The 22,758-nt window shown below is 38.4% G+C and overlaps 1 protein-coding gene and 1 long non-coding RNA gene across 3 annotated transcripts; both read left to right on the top strand.

The window, feature by feature from the left end:
- Nucleotides 1-1,044: 1,044 nt before the first annotated feature.
- On the top strand, nucleotides 1,045-11,293 carry gal3st2 (galactose-3-O-sulfotransferase 2). 2 transcript variants are annotated; one of them, XM_057351173.1, is made up of 5 exons: nucleotides 1,045-1,172; nucleotides 1,287-1,503; nucleotides 5,742-5,852; nucleotides 6,428-7,085; nucleotides 7,560-11,293. In XM_057351173.1, exons 2-5 carry the CDS (start codon nucleotides 1,430-1,432, stop codon nucleotides 8,712-8,714), a joined length of 1,998 nt encoding a protein of 665 aa, XP_057207156.1. In that variant the 5' UTR covers nucleotides 1,045-1,172; nucleotides 1,287-1,429; the 3' UTR covers nucleotides 8,715-11,293. The 2 variants fall into 2 exon arrangements, with proteins under 2 accessions (XP_057207156.1, XP_057207155.1); XM_057351172.1 differs by having other exon boundaries at nucleotides 1,045-1,203.
- Nucleotides 11,294-13,965: 2,672 nt separating this feature from the next.
- LOC130565105 (uncharacterized) lies at nucleotides 13,966-22,390 on the top strand. Its single transcript, XR_008964336.1, has 3 exons — nucleotides 13,966-14,219; nucleotides 15,448-15,559; nucleotides 21,676-22,390. It is a non-coding gene; the product is annotated as an uncharacterized LOC130565105 (long non-coding RNA).
- The last annotated feature ends 368 nt before the right edge of the window (nucleotides 22,391-22,758 follow it).

The following is a 22,758-nucleotide window of genomic DNA, read 5'->3' as shown; positions in this document are numbered from 1 at the left end:
TGTACATAGCGGAAACCCTGATTAATCCTCAGTTCTACCGATGTTTGTCACCTTTCGTAGGGAAGTAAGGGGGACGGATCGGGTCATTATGAATCTGAGGGGATCATGACCCCCCGTCCCTTGTGCCATCTGCGTGCCTGTATATAGCTTGGCACGGGAGACCGGGGTTCTTATCCACCTCTTGCTGAACATGCTCTTTAAACTTTTTTCTATTACCTTACAGATCATAAAGGCATTTGTTTTCAATAAAATTGATTTAAGACTTAAAATTAATGTTTATTCATAAAGTTTAGGTTTAGGGTAAGGTTAGTAGGTGTAGGGCTTTAATATCTCAATAAGTTGCCATCATTTTAATAATTTTTATAAATATAATGATTTACACTGTTATTATTGCATAATGTTTAATGCACAACAATACTGAGGTGCAAACAGTAACGTTATTTGCCACTATTTATAAGTAAATAGCATCTATTAATCCAAAGAAAATACAGCTATTTTCGGTTAGTGTAAACAGAACCTACTACTATTTAAACTTAGTGTAAATAGCATCTGTCGCTATTTTCACTTATTGTAAATAGCATCTATTGCTATTTACATGCCAAGATATTAAACATATACTGATATTCTCTTTGCATTCATTGTAATCTTATTTACACTTCTGTCTCCCCTTACCTTCTGTTCCCCTGTACAGTATCTTTATTGGGACACAAAGATATCTTTGTGCTCTGTGCATCACAAAGTGCCCAGCGTTTCGGCATCAAGTTCCCTCATCAGCAAAGAACAACAACGGTACAGAAGGGATTATCAGTCCCTCTCTCCCTATTAGAGCTAAAGAGAGAGAGAGAGAGAGAGAGAGAGAGAGAGAGAGAGAGAGAGAGAGAGAGAGAGAGAGAGAGAGAGAGAGAGAGAGAGAGAGAGANAGAGAGAGAGAGAGAGAGAGAGAGAGAGAGAGAGAGAGAGAGAGAGAGAGAGAGAGAGAGAGAGAGAGAGAGAGAACAGGTGTGTTCAGTGTGTAAGAAACTCAGTATTAACGGATCACAGTAAGACTGGCATGGATTACGTCTGCTGTCATTAGAATTGACATAATTGCAGTGAGTTTGTGTCTCAAATAAGCTCGAGACTTAAGGGGAGGTTTTGAAACTGCTCCTTAAACTAAAGGACTTCGTACAGCTGTAACGACTTGCTAAAAGCTACATTTTTAAAGTACGTTTTCTTTAATATAGTGCTTGTGAATACCACAGACGGAATAAACATTTCGTTTCTCTCTCTCTCTCTCTCTCTCTCAGAATCGATGTGTCGTTAGCGGGAGGAGTCCCGACAGTGGACCCGAGGGACGGACAGCAGTCTTTGCGAGTTCGGCGGAGGAGCCCGAAGGTCTAAGGTCCGTTGGGTGGATATCGGGGGTGTCGTCCCCGATTAAGAGAGCGACATGCTCCCATCTCATAGGACAGCTGGCCGCGAGAGGAGAGCATTTCAGTGGCGGACCGCGTCACCGTGGACCACGTAAGTGAACTCTTTTAGATGCCTTATAAGTTTTTCCTCAAAAGGCTTTTTACTTACCTTTCTTGTCGTGAAAATATGCGAGTTTAGCTGACATTGAAATTATCTTGTCGTGAGGGAGCAACAGCAACGAGCAAAGTGTTTTGCGCGAGCTGCGCTGAAGAAATAACGGTCGCTGCTCTCCATCTCGCACGCGCCTAGGACATTATTCCAGTGTGAGAGCGCGCGCGCGCGCTATAGTTCGTCAGTGTTTCACAGAACCGAGACGAGTTTCAGTCCGATCGCTTATTCAAGTCTACTTGAGAAAACTATTTTACTTAAGAAAATTAAACATTGTTTAACTATACTAGCCGTGGTTGTATAGTTTTATTTGTAGTAGAACCACAGTAACCAGTTTTTTAACTATACGTGTTTGTAATAAAAGTATGATGACTAATGCAAATTGCCTTTTAGGTATGCTAAGCCAAAAAATATGGAGGTTGATTGGTTAAAAGAGTCCGTTAGATACAGGGTCTGGTTCCGTTATACATTAACAATTTATGTCCGATGTAAAGAAATCAGTCCAGTGTACATCAAAGTAGTCGTGTTACTTACATTAACAAGCACATTATGATAATTAAATGCGTACTTGGATCATAATTACACTAGGTCACTATAATTACATCAGTTTCCATACATGTTAGGCTACTTGAAAGTGTTACTCCTTTATTTATGAATGTTATGTTAATACTTACTCATGTGTGGCCTACTCAAATGCCATCGTTTAGGCATAATAGCAAAATTAATGACTGTACAGTAGAAGTTAAAGTATCCAATGTTAGAGGGAAGCATGCAAAAGCACTTTTATGTCTTCTCACGTGGACATTTGTTTGCCTTTTATTCACGCTTCGATAAATCCTATTTTGGAAAGCTAGCAAGCGTGTGTGGGAGAAGTGCCACAAGTGATGAGGGTCCAGATGTTTCTGTGACCGGAGGGAATGCGAGAAGTTTTGCTAAAAAGTTTTAATTCCTTTCTGATGCATGTGTGGCATGAAACTGACAGGAACAGAACCCATGTGCAGACAGCTCTTCAACAAAAGACATTTATTTAACATGCACAAAACAGAACTCAAAATCCCTCCAGGTGAAAACAAGAACAAAATAGTATAACATAACAAAACTCAAGACTTAAACCATAACTTAACAAAACCAGGGGCATCATGACAAGACAGGGATAAAGACAAATGAACCAGCACAGGATAGCAAACACAAGGGCATTAAATAGGAGAGGAACAAAAGAGGCATAACAGGGCAACAGGTGAAGGGCATAAACTGATAACAGGATAATGAATAAGGAAACAAGGGGGCGGGGCTAAGACAAAAGACATGGGGATGTCATGATCCTGTCAGCCTGAACTAGAAAAACAACTACAAAGAGGACAGGATCATGACAGTGTGTGTGCGTCTGATATCCTCACAAAATAATTGCTATTATTCAAGTTAGTTAAAACACCATGTGTAGTTTTCTCTATATGTGTAAAGCACGTACAGTAATATATTCTGCGTATTCTGTACAATAAACAGAAACATATTTAACAACACTAAGCCTTCATGGGTCTTTGTTTATACAATTTATATGAACAAACACATATGGGGCGGTTTCCCGGACAGGGTTTATCTTATATGATTATATTAAACCGGGACTAGGCCTTAGTTAAATTAGGTGACTGATTACTTGTGCACATTTTGAGACAACACAATGGCACTGATGTATTTTAAGATATGTCAGTCCAAGTTGTTTTCAGTTTGGACAGGTCTAACAGTTATTTTAGTCTAGGACTTGTCTTAAGCCCTGTCCGGGAACCCGCCCCATAGGGTTTACACAGTCATGGTCTTTTAAAGAGATGCTTTTCATTAGAAAGGTTCAGGCATGCCAAAAGTTTGAAGAGTGAGGTAAACAGCTGGCGATATTTTATGGATTGTGATTAGTAAAATTACATTCATATGCTCATGGCGGACTTTCTTTTGGAACTCCGTTTAGAAAGCATCTTTGTTGTTGTTGTATGGAATACATTTAGTTTCATAGTCTTGACTGCATTCTCCACTTGTTGTGGTTCCCGGAACAGGCATCTCATTTAAATGTCCTAATTTAATTTACTCCACACCTTATACTGCATCTCGTGTGCTATACGCGTTGATCAAATTCAATTCGGCAACCCAGACAATGAGATGATTATTTGCCATAGAGCATGCGATGTCAGCTAATCATATTTTAGCAAGTGTTGACTAGCAGTCAATGTCTATTATTTGAGCACACTATGAGCCGAGCATTCTTACGTCTGACTGTGATTTCCAGCAGACAGTCATTATGTGTTTTAGAACTGCCTTTTGTGAATTCATTTGGAAGAGTTTTGCTGGGGTTTTAAGCTCCAGACTGCCAGTTCAGCATTGTGGTTTTCTCGGTCTGGAGCAAGACAGTCTCTAATTTTAACCCAGCGAACGGCCGTCTGTAATTCATTTACGCTGATGTGATCTGTAACATGAGACAAACCAAGCAATTTATAATATGGCCAAATCAAAACACAGAAGAGAGGGAGAGATAGAAATGAGGCATTGAGCAATGTAATTCTGTTTTGTTCTTCACTCATTATTCACATTTTTTCCATTATGCAACCAACCACTAAGAATTGTAATGGGAATATAATACAAACTCTCTTACCTGCAATGTGAAACCCTTGCAAATGCAAACCTCTCCGTGTGGTTTGGAATGTGTTCAGGTCTATTTCTGATGTAAATGGGCAACCGGTGAGACACAAACATCCAGTTGAAAGTGACCGGCGGCACAGTTTAGAGATGTTTTGAGATATGCGCTATATATTGCATAACATACACTAAAGTATTTAACCAAAATAAAAACACTTTGACGTTTGAGATTCAAAATGAGCAAGAAGAGACGGGTCACAACACTGCAAAAATGACATTCTTCCTAAGCATTTTTGTCTTGTTTTCTAGTAAAAATATTTAAAACTTCTTAAATTACGATACATTTACATAACAAGAAAAGTGACCTAAGATATTTAGTCTTGTTTCATTAAAGAAAATATTACAAATAGGCAAATTTATGTTTAAAACAAAATTGTAAATCAAATCTACAGTAATTTACTGGCAAACCTTATGCAAAACTACAGCAACGTTTTATAGTGTACATACACTGCGGGTGTCCTTGCGTAGAACTCACCATGTAGCCTACAGTAAATTGACAAACTGCTCTACAGAGCGCGTCTCGTAAATACAGTATGTTATCTCCTTTCGGCAAAGAAGCGAAAACGTGACGAAAACGAAAGCCCTGTGTCAGCCACCGTAATGCTTCGAAAGGGAGGGGTGGAGTGAGCCGTTGGTTGCAATTCGCAACTTCGCCATTAGATGTCGCTGCATTTCATACACTGAACCTTTAATATTGTTTTGCCATTTTTTAACCATTATCATTACAAAAAAGTTTCCTGAAGCTCCCTAGAAACGTAACACGCAGGCACAGGATATTACTCTCAGTAGGGGAATGAAGTTTCTTTTGGGTTTGAAAATACCACAGACTGAAATGATTAGATAAGTCAGCTTTTTGAAATCTACATTCTATTTTTCTTTGTTCTGTCACTTTTGATTCCTTTCAGATTTTCAGAAGTTGAATTAGTGCAGTGTTCAATATTTTGCATCACTTTTTAATTAAATATTCTTTTAAATTTATCGAAGAATCTTCCATCTGCATCTACACTTTTTCATATTTTTGTTTAATTCATTTAAATCTCCCAGTTTTAAAGTAATACCAGAGCTTTTTTTGGCATTTAATCACAAGCCATTGTGAAATTACTATATTGCTGTTTTTGCTTTCAGTACTACGGCGTTGCATTGCAATGTATAATTTTTGCACTTTCCTTTAGATCATGATTGTTTTAGACAAACTAGACAATGAGTCTTTATTAACTCATCATTTAGGATATTCTTTACCCATAATGCCACACTCAAAGGCACAGTTGTTATACGCTTTGAATAAGTCAAAAATTCCTTGAGCTTCTACCCAGTTTCAAACTTATGATGTTACCAACCACAGTAAACCCTACTTCTATTTTTAAGGGAGCTCGCTGCTCAGATCCTCGCATATTAGATTAGACTTTATCAAAACAACCTATTTAAGTCTGTAGTAGAGTACATAATGAATGTAGGCTGTGAATATCCAGTGATCTTTCTGATCTTTGTGTGTTAAACAGGTGCGTGAGGGTCGCATGTTTCAGTCGCCTGCGCTTTATGTGGTTCACTCTTATGGTCCTGACACTCGTCTGTGTAGCGCTGCAGATGTTGGGTGTGGTCCGACAGGCCAGGTGAGCAGGTTTTGGGTTTTTTTGGCTTTTGGAACTTGAAAAAACAAACTCTCACTAGTTTAATTTTGTACATTAACAGTGTGTGTAATATGCAAACCAAGTGTATTCTGTCATTTTTAAAGAGGTCACCACATTTATGTATTATGTCTCGTGTGTTGTGTTTCATGGCATTTAGTGGTGGAAATGATGATTGTGAAAATGACGTTTTAAGTATTTCTGGAAAAACATGGAAGACATAAATTAATGTCTCACAATATATTTGAAAAAACTTTTTGCTCTGTTATATTTTCATATTTTTTCTTAATATGTACACAAACAAGAATTAAAATATTATAATATTAATGTCTAAGAATTGTTGATAAAAGGCATTTGAAAAGTAGCAATAAAATGCTTACAGTTTTAATGTGACCTTCATGTAACAGGCAGAATAATAAAGATATCTTTTTATAAAAATCAACTCCATCATCTTGCATTTATGAAATGCAAAGTAAGCTCTCAAATAGTACTTATCTGTGTAGGTTTCAGAAAGGTCAAAATTTAAATTTATTGAACCTGTTCTCTCTTTCCCTTCTCAGGACCTCTAAGGTCTTGAATTTTGTGAGTGAGCAGTTGGTCCGAATGCCCGCAGAGATCCAGGGGCCCATGAAGCGCAAAGGCTGGGAAGACCTTTGGTCTGTCTCAGCAACTGTTGTTGAAGACCCAACAGACCAGCATGCTTTAAACGAGGATCTCACCTCTTTTCATATCCCTGTATCAGAGGACGAAAGGGGACAAGCAAGCAAAAAGCAGGACACATCTTCTCCCGAGCGCCTCGAAGACACTACCAATAATATAGCAGAAGCAAACAAATATCCCCAAACCACCAAAGCATCAGTACAGAATCAACTCTGGCTTCACCAAGAAGTACCTAAACAAATTTCAAACCTCAAGCAGCTGAAACGACCAGCTAACCTCAACGGTACAGCTAAAAGACCTGGACCAACAGGAGCCGAGTGTCAACCCAAAAAACACATCGTCTTTCTCAAGACGCACAAGACTGCCAGCAGCACCATACTGAACATTCTCTATCGATATGGGGACAGTCACAATTTGACATTTGCTTTACCACTGAACATGCAGAGTCAGTTATTCTACCCAGCATTCTTTGCAACACACTTTGTGGAGGGCGTTAGGACACGCGGCGTGAAAGAATTCCACATCCTCTGCAATCATATGAGGTTCAATTCACAAGAGGTGAGTCCAAGAGTAAATCACTCCTAACGTACTGAAGGGGAAAATACAAATAAAGCGAAAAAAGTATTTATTCACTTTCATGTCATTTCAAACTTGTATGACTTTCTTTCTTCTGCAGAACACAAAAGAAGATATTTTGAAGAATGTCGATAATTAAACAACAATGAACCCCATTGACTTAACATTTGACATTATATGAACACAAAACCACTGAGACATTTCTCAAAACATCTTCTTTCATATACAGGTTTCGAATCACATGAGAAATGATGACAGAATTTTTATTTTTTGGTGAACTTCCCTCTTAAAATATAACCTTGTGTTACTTTTATGGAGACGCAATATGATGATGAATTATGGATATTGAAAGAGTTTCTTTTTAAAGTTGCTAAACCCCTTGCTGGCTTATTGTCATACAATTCTATGATACCATGAAAAAAAGAATGATATTCATATTATCTCTCCTTTTCTCAGGTGAGAAAGTTGATGCCTGAGGACACTTTCTACTTCTCCATTCTCCGGGATCCTACGGCAATGATGGAATCTCTCTTTGTTTATTACAAAGCAATCCCAGCATTCCGTTTGGTCAAAAGTTTAGAGGAGTTTCTGAACCAGGGTGTGCGGTACTTCAACGCTTCTGTGCCTAACAACCACTACGCACGTAACATTCTCACCTTTGATTTTGGTCTGAACAACACGGCACCTGAAAAAGAAACGGAGCTGGACCGACGTAGCGCCGAGGTCATTGCTGCCGTGGAACGAGACTTTTCGCTCATCCTCATTTCGGAATACTTCGATGAATCGATGGTACTTCTACAACATGCCCTCTGCTGGACGCTGGACGACGTTTTGTCTTTCCGCCTGAATAGTCGCAGCGAACGCTCCCGACGCCCTTTGAACCCAGAAACCCCAGAGCGTGTAAAACGGTGGAATTCGTTAGACTGGAGATTGTACCAGCACTTTAATGCCACTTTTTGGAAACACATAGACTCTAAACTTGGGAGGACGAAGTTACAACAGGAGGTGGAACTTTTGAGAGAAAGGAGAAGGAAGCTCGAGGAAACGTGTCTCAGAGATGGAGGGGCGGTAGATCCTGCGCAGGTCCAGGATTCGTCTCTGAAGCCATTTCAGTACGGCGCAGCGGTTATTCAAGGATATAACCTTCGTCTGGGGCTGAGTAACGAAACCAGTCAGCTTTGTCAGAAGCTGATCACTCCTGAACTACAATACACATCAGTGCTGTACACAAAACAGTTCCCTCAGCTAGCAGCTGCACGTGCCGCCTTAGCAAAAAAGATCGCAGGCCTTAGAAACGCCGCTAGCACGCGCAGAGCTGTTAAACGCAATGTCGATAAATTAACCGAGATGAATGTGCACGCTGTGTTTACAAACAATACCTCACGTGTGAACACACATATAGACGTAGGAGATAAACACAGCTTTCACTTAATACCACAGAACTCTAATGTACACAGTGTTGCAAAACAGAAAATAAGTAAAGACATTTTAGGAAAGTCGCATAAACAAATCACAGAAAAACCTTCAGACACAAGCGTACGTAAGGAAGCGAAAGATCAAGCTTTATTAAGACCTTTAATAAAACAGAACTCAGAACAGTCACAGCTGTGACTCCAAACTGTAGTGCTATGAAGAACGCATTAACAATATTAAGATTAAGTTACAATGCCTTAGGTCAAAAATAATAATTGTCACAAAGCAACTTTACTATTTTGTTTTTTAAAAGACATTCATTTACGTTTTTATCCTTGAAAACCAATGATACCTGATATTTGGGTAATTCAAAGAGTCGTATAAATATATTTCTATTTCGTCTCTTAAAACAAAAGAGTGTGATTATATTGTGTTGACATGGTGTGAGACAAAAATAATCAGGTGTGAATGTGTCATAGAATACAAATAACTCGTCTTGTCTGTTTGGTTTACTTTCCAGAAAACACACTGTACTGTGCCTGATTTTTATGTTTTGAAAGATGAAAATGTTTATGTTAATGTTTTACACGATTTAATGTTAAACTTGTATCTCCTCTTTGCCCCGCCTCTCTGAAATGCACAGATTTTTTACAAAGCTCATGGCTCTGAAAAGCGAGGTGTCCTATGATTGGCCAGTTAACCAGTGCGTAGTGATTGGTCGAATACTGCAAGCGTGTGACGGAAATGTAACGTCTCTTACCATATTTGGAACATCAGGTTCCTCTTCAATTGTACTGACAGGTACGCCCACCTTTCTTGCGTATACATTTGGGCGTTCTTAGTCAAAACATACCACGAACTGACGTAGATTTGTGGGGGTGTGGTTACACGAGGCGTTTCAGGCAGGTCTGGGTGAGCATTCGCTTTTAGATAGAATGCATCTTTTGTTCCGACAATTTAATTTTTGCAATTTTACGTGTCTAATACATACATGGGCAACTTATTACACACCAAAGGCACAGAAAAACATGTATTTGCGCCATATGACCCCTTTAAGTTATTGATATAGCAATACGCCCTTTTCACATGACGTCACGCATATTCCGTTCTGCCGCGAAGCAGTGTATGCTTACTTCCACATAGGGTGGCGGTAATGCACCTATAAGCTGGACTCAAGAATAAGAAGAAGTTACTTCCGCTAGCGCCTCAGAAATGGAGTTTACCAAGTCCCTTGCACATCTGCCACAAACACGGCTAGATGATGTACAACGTCTTGCAGACAAATTTTCGCTAACGACAAGATCAAAGCTAGAGAAAGGACACTGTTCCTGTACCAGTACCTGTTTGATTATGAAGGTAAGTGTTTTGTTTTCTTTTTGTGTTAGTGAAGCTGCTAGGATAAGTACTTGAATATGTGTTCTGTCAGTTTTTTTTCACTGTTGTTAAATTCCAGCACGACGGCAAAACGGAAGTTCTTGTTCTTCTAGTTTGCTGCAAGACGGATGTTATGATACACTACTTTGCGAAAAGGCAGAAGTTAAGTGACGTCATTGTGAAAAGGGCCTATTGGTTACCTGGCATGTTACTGAATTTAGGGTTAAACTGTAGTTTAAAATGTCAAGATTTCAGAGTGTTGTATTGGAATTATCAATAACCCATAACAAAAACCTTCTGCTGTTTTATTTTTATATGGTAAGTCATATAATTAACAACAGTTTTACCTGGTGAAAAACACATTGGAGGAAGAATAAAATGGATTGCCACCTCAGCAAATGTAGGCCGAGCTGAACACATTAAATACATCAATTGATCTCTCAGTTAATTTTTAACGTTAACATTTATGCATTCTGCAAACAGTTTTATTCAAAACAACTCACAAACTGATAGTAAAATGTGTATCTTGAATGTACTGGGAATCAAACACCTGATATAAGAACATTTCGTGTCTTTATGTCTCAGATATATCATGTTAACTGAAACCTTAATAATGTAAATATGTTCACAGAATGTCTTTTACATTCATGTAGGTGACATAATATGTTTTTAAAAGAATCCTGATGTCTGAGATCAGTTGACCACACCGTGTCCAGCTCGACAAAGAAAATATTATGGCTACTTTCCAGCTTTCCTGAAGAATCATCTGAACCAAAGTCTAAAGCTTTAATGTTACATTGAAGTACAAGTGTGTGACAACTGATTTGAAATATTTAAGAAACATATTTGCAACTGTTAAGGATTTATTAATAAAGATGATTATATGTCACTGCATTACTTGTTTTTCTTTGTATCAGTCTAGTATCATTTAATTCAATTGCATCCCTAAAGTGGTTTGTTATGGTGAGCAAAGTATGAAATCTGTACAGTAACATTCAATTTTCTTCTCACCCAAATGAAACCACTTCGCGCCCCTAAGGTCATAGACTTTATCATTGAAGGAGTTATACCGTAGACAAACATTAAACCCACAACATTGTGTAACAGATTGTAACGCTTTATTAGTCACCCATAAGCACAGAAGGAGAGCAGCTGAGTTTGAATGGAAACTTCCAATGTTTTCTGCTTTCTATCAATCTTATCAAAACAAGTGCATTTGGACAGACATGAAGGGTATGTGACCAGTAACTGAACATATTTTACTTCCTTTAAAGAGAAGGATTTGGTCCAGATGTCAGGTGAAACATGAAAGGTTTGACACAACACAAACTGTACATAGCCTACAACGAAAGTCGTAGATGCTATATGAGTCGTGACTAATAAATTCACTTAGACAAGCTTAAATATCCAATTATAATCAAATATCACTTGTTCAAAAATAAAATAATTTATAGTTTTATGCATGTTTAGCATAACTTATAAAAGTACACTCCTTGTAAATATAGTCTGTGCTGACGATCGTCGCCCTCTTGTGGCGATATTTAAAAGTACAAGTTTCTTGATACACCGATCTGAATATCAGAAGTTGTTAATGTTTTTGCACAAATGAATTCTCTTCTGACCGTAAAAGTGAAAGTGCTTTATGACAAAAATCTGTGGAAACAATTTCTACTAAGGATGCACAATAAATTATTGTCCATATCGGTATCGGCCGTATTGGCCGTATCGGTAAATAATAAAATTTAGGCCGATAAATTATGAATAATTTTCTCTGGTTAAACCACTTCAGCTACATGCGGCTCACAGTTAAAACCCAGTACAAAACTGTTGTTCTGTCATGATCATTCACTTACTTATTAGCAAAACATTGTTAATGTAGGTACAGTATGTAGATATTTATGAATGTGTAAATTATTGGAACAAATCCATATTTTTTTAAAGCCGATTGCTGTCTGAATGCTTTCTGTCTTGACACATGTTAGACATGTGGCTATTAAAAACACTTTTCTGGGTTGCTCTGGAAGAACATCTATAATTTGTTTATTAAATAAACATATCAGAAAAGTTTAAAAGTTAAAGAATCTTTATTTAGTGTAAAGTAGGCTTGGTACATGATTTTCTGTGAAAAAGAGAACTAATGGTTACCTTGTTTTCTGCAGTGAATGTTTTCAAATAAAAGCAGCTGTCCACTTTTTGCCTTTTGTTTCAGTCTCAGAAGATGTAATATTAATATTTAGATGCTGTCTATCGGCCAATACATCAATTATCGGCTTCCAGTGTTAAATGATTATTGGTTATCGTTATCGGTCAAAATTTACAAATCGGTGCATCCCTAATTTCTACACTTATTTAGTAAATCATAATGAATGAATATATGACTGAGTCGCTACCTGTATATTTTATTACTAAAGGGGTCATATGGCGTGAACACGTGTTTTTCTGTGTCTTTGGTGTGTTATAAGTTGCCCATGCATGTATTAGACACGTAAAATTGCAAAAATTAACAAAAAGTGTCGTAACAAAAGATGCATTCTATCTAAAAGCGAATACTCAACAGACCTGCCTGAAACGCCTCGTGTAACCACACCCCCACATACGTCAGTTCGTGGTCTGATTTGACTGAGACCGCCCAAATGTATACGCAAGTAAGGTGGGCGTACCTTTCAGTGCAATTGCTTTGGAACCTGATGTTCCAAATATGGTAAGAGGCGTTACATTTCCATCACACGCTTGCAGTATTCCACCAATCACTACGCACTGGTTAACTGGCTTAACTGGTTTCAGAGAGGCGGGGCAAAGAGGAGATACAAACATGCACGGTATGTGGAAAATACAGCGTTTTTGAACCTTAAATAGTGTATACACATTGCTTTGCATCTAAAACAATCGATTGTATTTGTTTTAGCCGTGTCATATGACTTCTTTAACCGTGCTGGCAAAGTCAGTTTTATTGTTAGCAACTAATACGTTTAGTTACTGTGATATTTTATCAGACAATGTGGATATTGGGGTTTTGGAATTGTTATCAAATATTACAATATTAAATAAAACTCTCAGGCTCCTGAGCTGTACTTTTTACATTTTTTAATTGCCTCTTGCTTCAAGTTTAAAAATCTGACATAGTGGGAATTCAAGTTCTGCTTTCCAATCCTTCCATAAGACTGGCAGAGAAAACTGTGAGTAGGATTGCTGATTGTGCATATTTAAAGAGTTCGATGGTAGATGATGTTGAAAACAGTTCTCCTAGCTGTCTTGTTTCTGTGTTGGCAGACAGGTGCAGTATTGAAAACATCTTGGTCATGTCATTGCTGTTGCTATGGATACTGTCAGGTGCCTGCTGTGTGTCATTTAAGGTTTGAATCTTTCAGGTAGTAGCATTTACGAACATACCCTACATTTAACTTCTGTCAATGTGAAGCTGATATTTCAGTGTGGAGGCATTTGTGGTGTGCTGAGGGAGAATTACATGAGAGAAATACTAAGAGAGACTATTTTCATGAACTACCACCTCACAAATATAGCCACAGTTAATAGCAGCTCAAGATTCTGATTCAACCTCATACAATGCCTTTAGAAGCAACAACGGTTATGAAATACCCACATGATCTTTTCATGAGTTTCATGAGATCTCAGAGTGAATCACAGGTTTTTTTCAGTAATGGTGTGCAGTGAGGTGGTGGATGAACGCAGGGTTTGTTGAGGCCATAGGATTAGGAACATGTGAAGTGGTGATGACGGTTGACTGTAGCAATTAATCCTTAATGGTTCTGGTACAGCTATAGGCTGGAATAAATGGAAAAACATTCTGTGAATTGACTTTAGACGAGACTGCCCTCTTCTGAATTATTGGTGTATATCAGATTCACAGTCCCAGAGCAAAATGGACTGCACTCCTACCTCTGACCACTAGGCGGCCCCACTAGCAAATAGATGAGGGTTTCCCCTCAACTGTTCACAACATTCTCAATCTGAACTCATATAGACAGACAACTGTCACTCAAAGTGTAGCCTACCGTATTTTAAGAGTGTTTGTTATATTATCAAGTGTAGGAAAGAACGAAAATGTTTTTAAAACAACAGTTGTGTTTATTGTAGCATGGAGAACCTTGATGATTCATGCAAGATCCCCTGACAAAATCCCCTACTTAATTTACTGCAATTCAGTAGCCACGCACTGTCACAGTTCTCGGTTTCGTAAGGAGGAGGGCGTGCCTCCTCAAATCAAGTGGATTGATTGACAGCGGCGTGTGAACGCGCGTGCACGCCGTCCGTTCTTCGGCGTTGTGAGCGGCATTGGGTGGATTTCTTTCGCTCAAATGAAAAAATACGGTAAGAATCTCTCACTGTAGAAACCGCAGATGATGTGACAGAAAACGAAAAGCGAATTCAGTTATTAGTAAAAGCTGAACACTACGCTTATTGAACTGCATGTATATATAACGTTATAAGGGTTTCAGTGAATGAATTATGGGATCGATAGATAAATGAACCGAATCAATTCTTTGTCGTCATATTTTGTATTTTTTGTAAATATGCATTCTTGTAACTTGTTTCTTCTGACGTTCATACAAATGGCCATTCAAGGGTCTGTGTATTAAATACGGGCGTTGTTTGCACAAGTTTAGCATGTTTTGTCATTCGGGAGTTTATTGTGTTTTGTTTACCTGACTCTGCTCATAAATATGAATAGACTTAACGGTTAACTTACCTGTAATGGCGCGTGAGGTCACGTGACTATTACTATTCATTTACTTTTGCAGCGAAAGTGAGAAGTATACCAAAGAATTGTATTTGTTAACTAACAAGGGCTGGGCGATATATCGTGCGATATATCGTGCGATTTTTATACTCTCAGTTTCTCAATGAATTACGGTTAAATGCCGCCACATCCGACCGCCAGAGGACGCTCTTCCTTAGAAACTCCTAATATGGGAAACAGAAGAAGAACCTTTCAGGTATTTTCTTGATGAGTGTTGCTTTTTCAAAGGCACGTCATAAACGACTCAATCTCGTAGTGATTTCAGATCGAGCAGAACTTCCTACTGATCAAAGAGCAGTAGTTCATGGAAGAGCTAAAACACAGAACCGATTTAGACATGTATAATTAGCGTGAATCTCGATATATATCGCCCAGCCCTTACCATGCTTTGGTTAGTAATCACAATTCCTCCCTATTATAACCATAGTTTAACCATTATATTTAGCAGCAAGACTATGGTAATACAAATTGTAATCAATCTGCCAAAAAACGTGGTTACTTCACTTTCACTACAGTAAAACCGCTGTTAATTTTGCGGTACGCCATGTATTTATTGTAAATGTCTTTTCTTCAGGTTTTGTGTATTTCTGTGTCGTAGTCACTCCTTCAGTCTGAGCTAAACACCACAGAATTGATCTTTGCTTGTGTTGTCTTCACTTTAATTGCTTGAAGGCCACTATTAAAGGACTGTGGTGTCTGGTAATTGCCTAATTGATTGTGGTCAGTAACGGAATGGTCCTCCTCAATTAAAGCCCCGAACAGATGCTACAAAACAAGCTCTTTCTGCTTTGTTGACAGGACTCTGTGCACTGGTTTCATACATCATGATGCTGACACATGGCTGTGACCTTTTCAATAAGGACGACAAGACGTGACACAACTGAATGCTGCTGGAAGAAATGCTTGGGAGGTCAGAACTGTGTTTTAATGTGTTGCCAGGAGTTGCTAAGGTGTTGCTTGGTGGCTACTTACTAGCCCAGTTCAAATGATTTTGATGAATCTTTATTCTTTTATGCTGGACCCTCCTTCGATGTAAAGTTATAGGTTGTGTATCCAATGTTTAAATTTTTTTTTTTGGATATTTTTTTAACCTTTTTGTTAGAGGTCTTTACAAATCTCTGAGCACGAGCAACACTAATGCTTTCATTAGTAATGCAAATGAATAATTTACACATTTGGGGTTAAATTTATCTCAACACTAGGTGGAGCTGTGGATAAGGCCAGGGTTTATTCCCACATGCAAGACTTTAACTGGGGCACAGCTATTCTCTCATATACTGTACACTGAGTTTTATGTGCAGTTATATTATCTTAAACCTATAACCATAAGTTTAATGTTAATTCTCAATGTTCTACAATTAAAATGATTAAGTGCGTACTTGGATGTCTCAGCAGGCTTAATGTATTCTGTTATTCACCGCACTCGCTCGTGTATTTGGTGTGATTTTTTTTCCCCTCTGATCACTGATACATGTTGAGTGTAAGTGTATATGTCTTCAAAGAGAAAAGGGACGCTTGTATAGATCTTATGAATAACTTCATACTGCGTGTTTGGGATTATCGCTGCAAGACATTATTAATTTATCAAAGGCAAGATGGTACTGCACCAAACATCTCCGAATCACCTAACACAACCCACACAAACATGCTCGGACCCTCACACAGATAGCATGTCAACAGCAAATCAAATCAAAAATAAAATGAACTAAGTCAGTTAATAAGTCAGTTAGGTCTATAACATTGCTTTACTAAGATGTTTTATAGCACAATAAATCATTTTAAATTGTATAATTATATGTAAGATATTACATGTTAAATGACATATTAAATATGCATTCATTATAAAATTTCTATTTGACTTGAGGATTCATTTGAAAGGAATTCACGCTTAAATGAAAGGTCGGGTTTAAATTTACATGAGGGTTAATGATGAGATTTCATTTTTGGGTGAACTATTCCTTGGATACATCATCACATATGTTTATTAATGTGAAATGGTGTAATTAAGGAAATAGTTCACTTAAAAGTAAACATGCTGAAAGGACGTTAGTAACCAAACAACGCTGGCCCCCATTGACTTCTATTGTATGGACACAAAACCACCGAGACATTTCTCAAAATATCTTTTGTGTTTCACAGAAGAAAGAGTCACATACAGGTTTTTTATTTTTGGGTGAACTATCCAAAAAACACTAGACAGTAATGTACTGCCTAGGAGGAGTTTTAGTTTGTGTTATACACTAGGAAGTGCGCTCTGATTGTAATGTAGATGGGTAATGAAAGAGACCGTGACCGAGACAGGTGGTCGCAGTTGTTTAATAGTGTAATTAATGCTACCCAACAAACACAAACACCTGGATAGTGGAACACTGCGTGCGTTTATGGTTTCGCGAGCAAAGTGAGAGGAATAATTTTTTTCGCTCCTGAAAAAATACAGTCAGACTGTCGTGCATGTTTTCCCTCATGCATACACGCATGCGCGCTCAAACACACACAGATCTCGAGGGACAGTGCTGCATTCGGGCTTTACAAAATGCTCACAGTGAGTCTGTTCCACACCTTCACAGATTTATACTGCCATCTGGACCCATCTGGAGGATTTGGCCACCACACGCACAGAGCATCTCACACGCGGTTACATGTTTTGCACGTACAAACACATTCATGCACGCATGTAACAACACGCAACGATACACCACTAAATCTGACAAATAAAACTTGGAGCTATAATGAATTTTATGCATATGTGAAAGTATGTCACAAGTCATCCAGATCACTCTGAGGACAAACACAACATCAGTCTTCCAATATGGTCTCAAAGCTGGCAGATGGCCAGCGGGCGAACACCGACACACACTTGTATGGCAGTGAATGGGGCGTGATAATGAGAGAAGGCGGGAAAAGAGGTTCTTGATTACAGGTGTGATTCCATAACCATGCAGCCGCCCGTACAGTAAGATGCGGATGTGATTCAGCCGTGTGCGTGCGTGTTTACAATGGAGATATCCACAGAATTGAACTTAATCTGACACAACATGCCTTTGGGGATTTTAAAAATGATTCATGAATAAGAAAATACATGTTTTTCTCACCCTTCGCACACCTAGCCAGTTGTGTGTAGGACTCTGTCGATGTGATGAGATGAATAGCTTGCAAACGTTCAGTTTAATAGCAGCGTGTGGGTCTAAGACCCGTGGGGATAAAAGCAAACACAAAGCAAAGATCTTAAATGTTTAAAGGTTTTCATGAGCTCTTCTTTTCTATACTACCACAACTTCTGTATTGTGTTAAAGACAGGGATTTATAATGAATGTGTTAAACTTAAAAACTGATGCGGCCAAACACTCAATGCCAGATTTGGGTTTGCGTTTTGTGCCGTTTTTGTCTGAATTGTACATTTAATGCATTTGGCAGATGCTTTTATTCAACGTGACCTACGGTGCATTCAAGGGATAGTTCACCCGAATATTTTGTCATCACTTACTCCTCATTTCCAACCTGTGTGAGATTATTTCTTCTGCAGAACACAAAAGAAGATATTTTGAAGAATGTCGATAGCCGAACAACAACAGTACCCATGGACTTGCATTGGTTTTTTGTCCATACATTAGAAGTGAATGGGCAGCGCCGTTGTTCGGTTACCAACATTCTTCAAAATATCTTCTTTTGTCTTCTGCAGAGGAAAGAAAGTTATGTTTGAAATGACCATGATGAATAAATGATGACAGAATTTTCATCACTTTCAAGATATTCATTTATCAGTATATATCCCTGGGTTCCAAACCCACAACCGTTGTGCTTTTAATACAACGCTCAACCAATCGAGCTGCCAACAAACCAAGTCAAAACTGAAAGCGTTCAGTCTTGATGTAAATTTGCAAAAGTGTTTGCCTCAGGTTCCGGAGCTTCCTGGGAAAATGTTTTTAGCTCTGTTGTAAAAAAAGCGGCGAGTTCCTTCTGTGCTAGAAAAACAATCTGCTGAGTTCTGAGTGTAGATTTTGTGTGGCCTTGGTGATGTGTATGAGTGTGTAGATGTCTCTTTGAGTTGAAGGGCATGAACAGAAAGAGACAATCAACCTTCTCTTGTCTTTCCATCTCATGCATACGCGTGCACACAGCAGACTTTGTGTGGCTGGTTTGTGTCGTCTCAGGCCTGACAGATGAGGTCATGTACCTGTCTACAAATGAGAGAGTAGCACACAAACACCAAAGCTTGTATACACAAGTTTTATGTTGCCAGGCTTTTGACTGTTCTGTCATTGTTTACCTATGAGCTTGTTTAAATCAATATGACTTGATTTCCTTCCGTTGAACACAAAAGCGATATTCGGCTCAAAGCTTACAGACTGATGACAGCCTCACTCACCATTTACTTTCATTTTCTTAAATTAATTCTTGAACATTAACCCTCTTGGGTTCCATGGAAGAAAAGGTCATACAGGTTTGATATGGAGATGAGTAAAACGACAAACTATTTTTATAAACGCTGTAAACTGTTTGATGTCAGTAACCTGACAAACAAAATTCAATGATTAGTTACATTAAGTGTAAGCAGGACGTTCTTTCCAAGCAAATCTCTCTTGCATCCTGACATCTTGAAACATAATCATAAAGATTAGAGACTGAAGTTGGACAGAATGTTCTGTGTTCATATGCAATATCAAAGTCGGTAATGAGAACGAATGTTTGTACTGCAGACATTAAAATGTAATATTTGAAGCCTTCATTGAGTTTTAGGCCTCAATAATTATCCTAAAAAGAGACAAATGATCTAAGAAAGGCATTAAGGAATGCTTGCTTTGGTTTAAGAAATTGCAGGCGTTTCTTTTTTCAGTTAATGTTGTATTAGCTGTAAACGTCATCTGCAGTCATTTAGAACTCCACAGGGTCTAAAGAGAACGTCACTTTAATCGCACTTGAATAAAAAGTTCTGTCACGCTAGTTGTTCAACATTTTCAAACATTTCTCTCAGCTGGGGCACCCTGTGTGTTTTCAATCTTTCTGCTAAAATGCATATGATCAACTTTTTCGTGAGATTTCTTTGATTTCTTTCATCTTTCTGATTGCTTTCCAGCAAGACGTCGTGCCATCTGTTCGGTTAAACTTGGTTAAAATAAACCCTGAGTTTTCACGTCTGTGCGTGACTCTGTTAATGACTGCAGCGTCGCAGCTAGAGGTGCATGCGCGTGAGACCGCACACGTGTACCTGCTGCTAATGATGGACGGGATGCTGAGGTGCAGTGCTGCGTGGGATTCGACATGACGGAACATCCAACTAAATTTGGCACATGCTGCAAGCACACTTTTGCCCCGCAGATAAATCGTTCTCAGTGCAAACAGACTGCCGGATTGCTCAGCGTCCCCTCTTTTCACGTCACACAGCAGCTTACCTCAGAGAACCCCTTTGGTTTTGTCTCGTATCACTCTGTCATTTTCCTCCACCTCCGGTTGTATTCTCTTTCTTTCATTTCCTTATGATCTGTCATGCTGCGTAACCTCCGCTGCGTTGTGAGTTACATTTCAAATGTGTCTTGTGTGTCTGCTTGTGTGAAAGTGATTTGCTTTGTTCGCTGTTGACCTCAGCCGTGTGGAAGAGATACAGGTTGCGTTTGGATTCGCATACTAACATGCTAGTTAGTTGCTACACTGTGTAGTATGCATGCTGTGAACAGCGTGCATGTGTTGTGTAGGCATAAAATACTTTCGACAGAGTCTGATGTTGCGTCCCAATTCGCTTACTTATACTAGGCATTAAAAGTATGTGCTGTTTTTGTTATGGAAAAGTATATACATTTTAGTGTGTAGCAAAACAGTATATGCACGCACTGGGACATACTAACAGGAAACGGAAGTGGCCATTGTTGCCTAGACAACATTGTGGCCATTAACTGTCACACACATCAAAATACAGCTCTTCTTTCCATTTAAGTATTTATTCATTCATCGTTTCATATGTGCTTATATTTATTAATTTAGTGACGCATCAGTTATTTAATTTTATTAATGCAGTGGAGCGTCACTTAACTCCGCCTACTCGCGGTGAGTTGTGGGTAATATCAGCCGTTAGAGTGTGCATCATTCTGCACTTTGAATTTCTACCGGAAGTAATAGACCATCCGGGAACCTTTGGAATACTCTTTTCAACATACTACGATTTGGGACATACTAATTCTATTTTCGAATACTATTTAGGATGGATAGTCGGCCTCATTTATCAATGTAACGTAGAAACGAGCGCAGATCCGTGCGCAGAAATCGTCTTATGACAGGGTTTACGTGTGATTCATTAAACATTCGTATGCCGCCAATCTCATCGTACGAATGATCGTACCTTGATAAATGTGGCGGCTGAAATCGGTCGTAATTTACATGTAACGCCCCTATAAATTCAGGGTGTAGACGCCTCGCCCCTATATTTTGCGACATGGAGAAACGTAATCCGGCCATAACGAGGAACTTTTCCGATTTAGAAATTAAAGTTTAACCTTGGAAAGCGGAATCAATGGAAGTAAAAAACAGTTTTGGAAAGATCGCTGTGATCAACAGCGTTGGTGTAGTGAACCAATCTCCAGCTGAAGTTTGTATTTTTATTGGATATTTATGTTTTGTAAATATGACCGCAAATATTTTATTTTATTATAGTGTTTCACTATTATAAATTTACACGGAAAGTATTGTTGTTGCTTTACATTACTTTGGTTGTATAATGCATTTAAATTTAAACAAAATTAATCTGACTTCAGTCTTGAAAAACTTTGTTACATTAATGTGTTAATGTAAAAACAAGATATAAATTACTGATCATTTTTAAGGCGCAATTATACTGTAGAATAATGTTTATACGTAGGCTAAATGTTTTTATACAGTTTTCTTCATTTAGGTGAAGAAAAAATGGTCTGTTGCGGAGGAGACAGATGCATGTTTCTAAGCAGGATAAAGGTTTAAAATCTAATGCTGCTAATCTCGCATTTCAGGCTGCCTAAATCAAGCTTACACAGTTTGCTTCATTTATTTTTGCTCTTTCAGATCTGTGAGAGGCAGGACCAGCGGTCTTCAGCCCCCACAAACCGGCCTGGAACCTGCCACACAAAGCAAGGCAACCTGTGACCCAGTGCGCATCTTCCATCCCATCGAACATCGCAGAAATAAAAAAACATTAAATCATGCGTTTTGTCTGTTTTCATTAGAATGCATATTTGTCCATCAAAGAAGCTATCATCTTGCAAATAGGTAAACTAACCCATTGCATATAAATATTTTATGTATCATAACAAGTAATGAGTAAATGTCTAAAATAATATTATGTTAGACTTAACCACCCGTCCTGCTTTGCGTTACACCGCACAGCATTTTCACCCCTCGTCGCATGGACAATGCGGGAGAAAATCTCCCGCATTTTCATCAGTCTGTTGTTTTTAGTTGTCACATTAAGAAACACGTTCTTTAACCCGAAACGCACATGAGACGCTTGTTTGCGCCATTGTTTATTTACCTATTTAGCGCTGTATCAAAAGCAGCAACCCGGTGCACTCCAGTGCACACCACACTCATACAAACTATTTTTTAAAGCCTGACTTTTACTCAATATATGAGAAGTAGGCAGTGATTTCAGTCATCTAGAGGGTGCGACGTCTGTCAGTAGATCGGGTGGCGATCCTCCCATGTCAACTTGCCGAATAAAAACTCACTAAAACATCGTAAACTGTGTGGCTTTGAAACTGTGTTTAGCCTATAGGTTGTGGTTAGCATATTAAAATAAAAATTATTTGCAAATCAATAAATGCATAATTAAAAACACTTTTTCATTATTTGTTTGTTCTTTATTCCTTTAGTATTGTCTTTTTGAGAAGATCTTCAAAGTTTACAAAATGATAACTCCAAGTCTGTTCTGTGCTCAAAATTTAAAGAGACAGTGAACCTTAAATTGAAATCGCCATTACATTTTTTATGTTATAGAACATTTTATCTATGCCTTAATTATGTTGAAGTTGGAATGGACTAAATAACAAATTATTTTTACAAGCTAAAAATGATATAAAAATGTTTTCATTCCGTTATTATATCACAGTTTCGCGCTACCTTTCAATAGTGTCCCACATTGTCCCACAC

Source organism: Triplophysa rosa, linkage group LG14, assembly GCF_024868665.1.
Source record: "Triplophysa rosa linkage group LG14, Trosa_1v2, whole genome shotgun sequence".
Lineage (NCBI taxonomy): Eukaryota > Metazoa > Chordata > Actinopteri > Cypriniformes > Nemacheilidae > Triplophysa > Triplophysa rosa.
The sequence above is the reverse complement of the archived record's forward strand: the minus strand, read 5'-3'. Positions and strand labels throughout refer to the sequence as shown.

What these genes read in the sequence shown, in the direction of transcription:
- gal3st2 (XM_057351173.1), top strand. Translation starts at nt 1,430, where the DNA reads ATGCTCCCATCTCATAGGACAGCTGGCCGCGAGAGGAGAGCATTTCAG. An exon ending in ACCGCGTCACCGTGGACCAC is followed by an intron (nt 1,504 to 5,741) that starts GTAAGTGAACTC and finishes TGTGTTAAACAG; the next exon opens with GTGCGTGAGGGTCGCATGTT. An exon ending in GGTGTGGTCCGACAGGCCAG is followed by an intron (nt 5,853 to 6,427) that starts GTGAGCAGGTTT and finishes TTCCCTTCTCAG; the next exon opens with GACCTCTAAGGTCTTGAATT.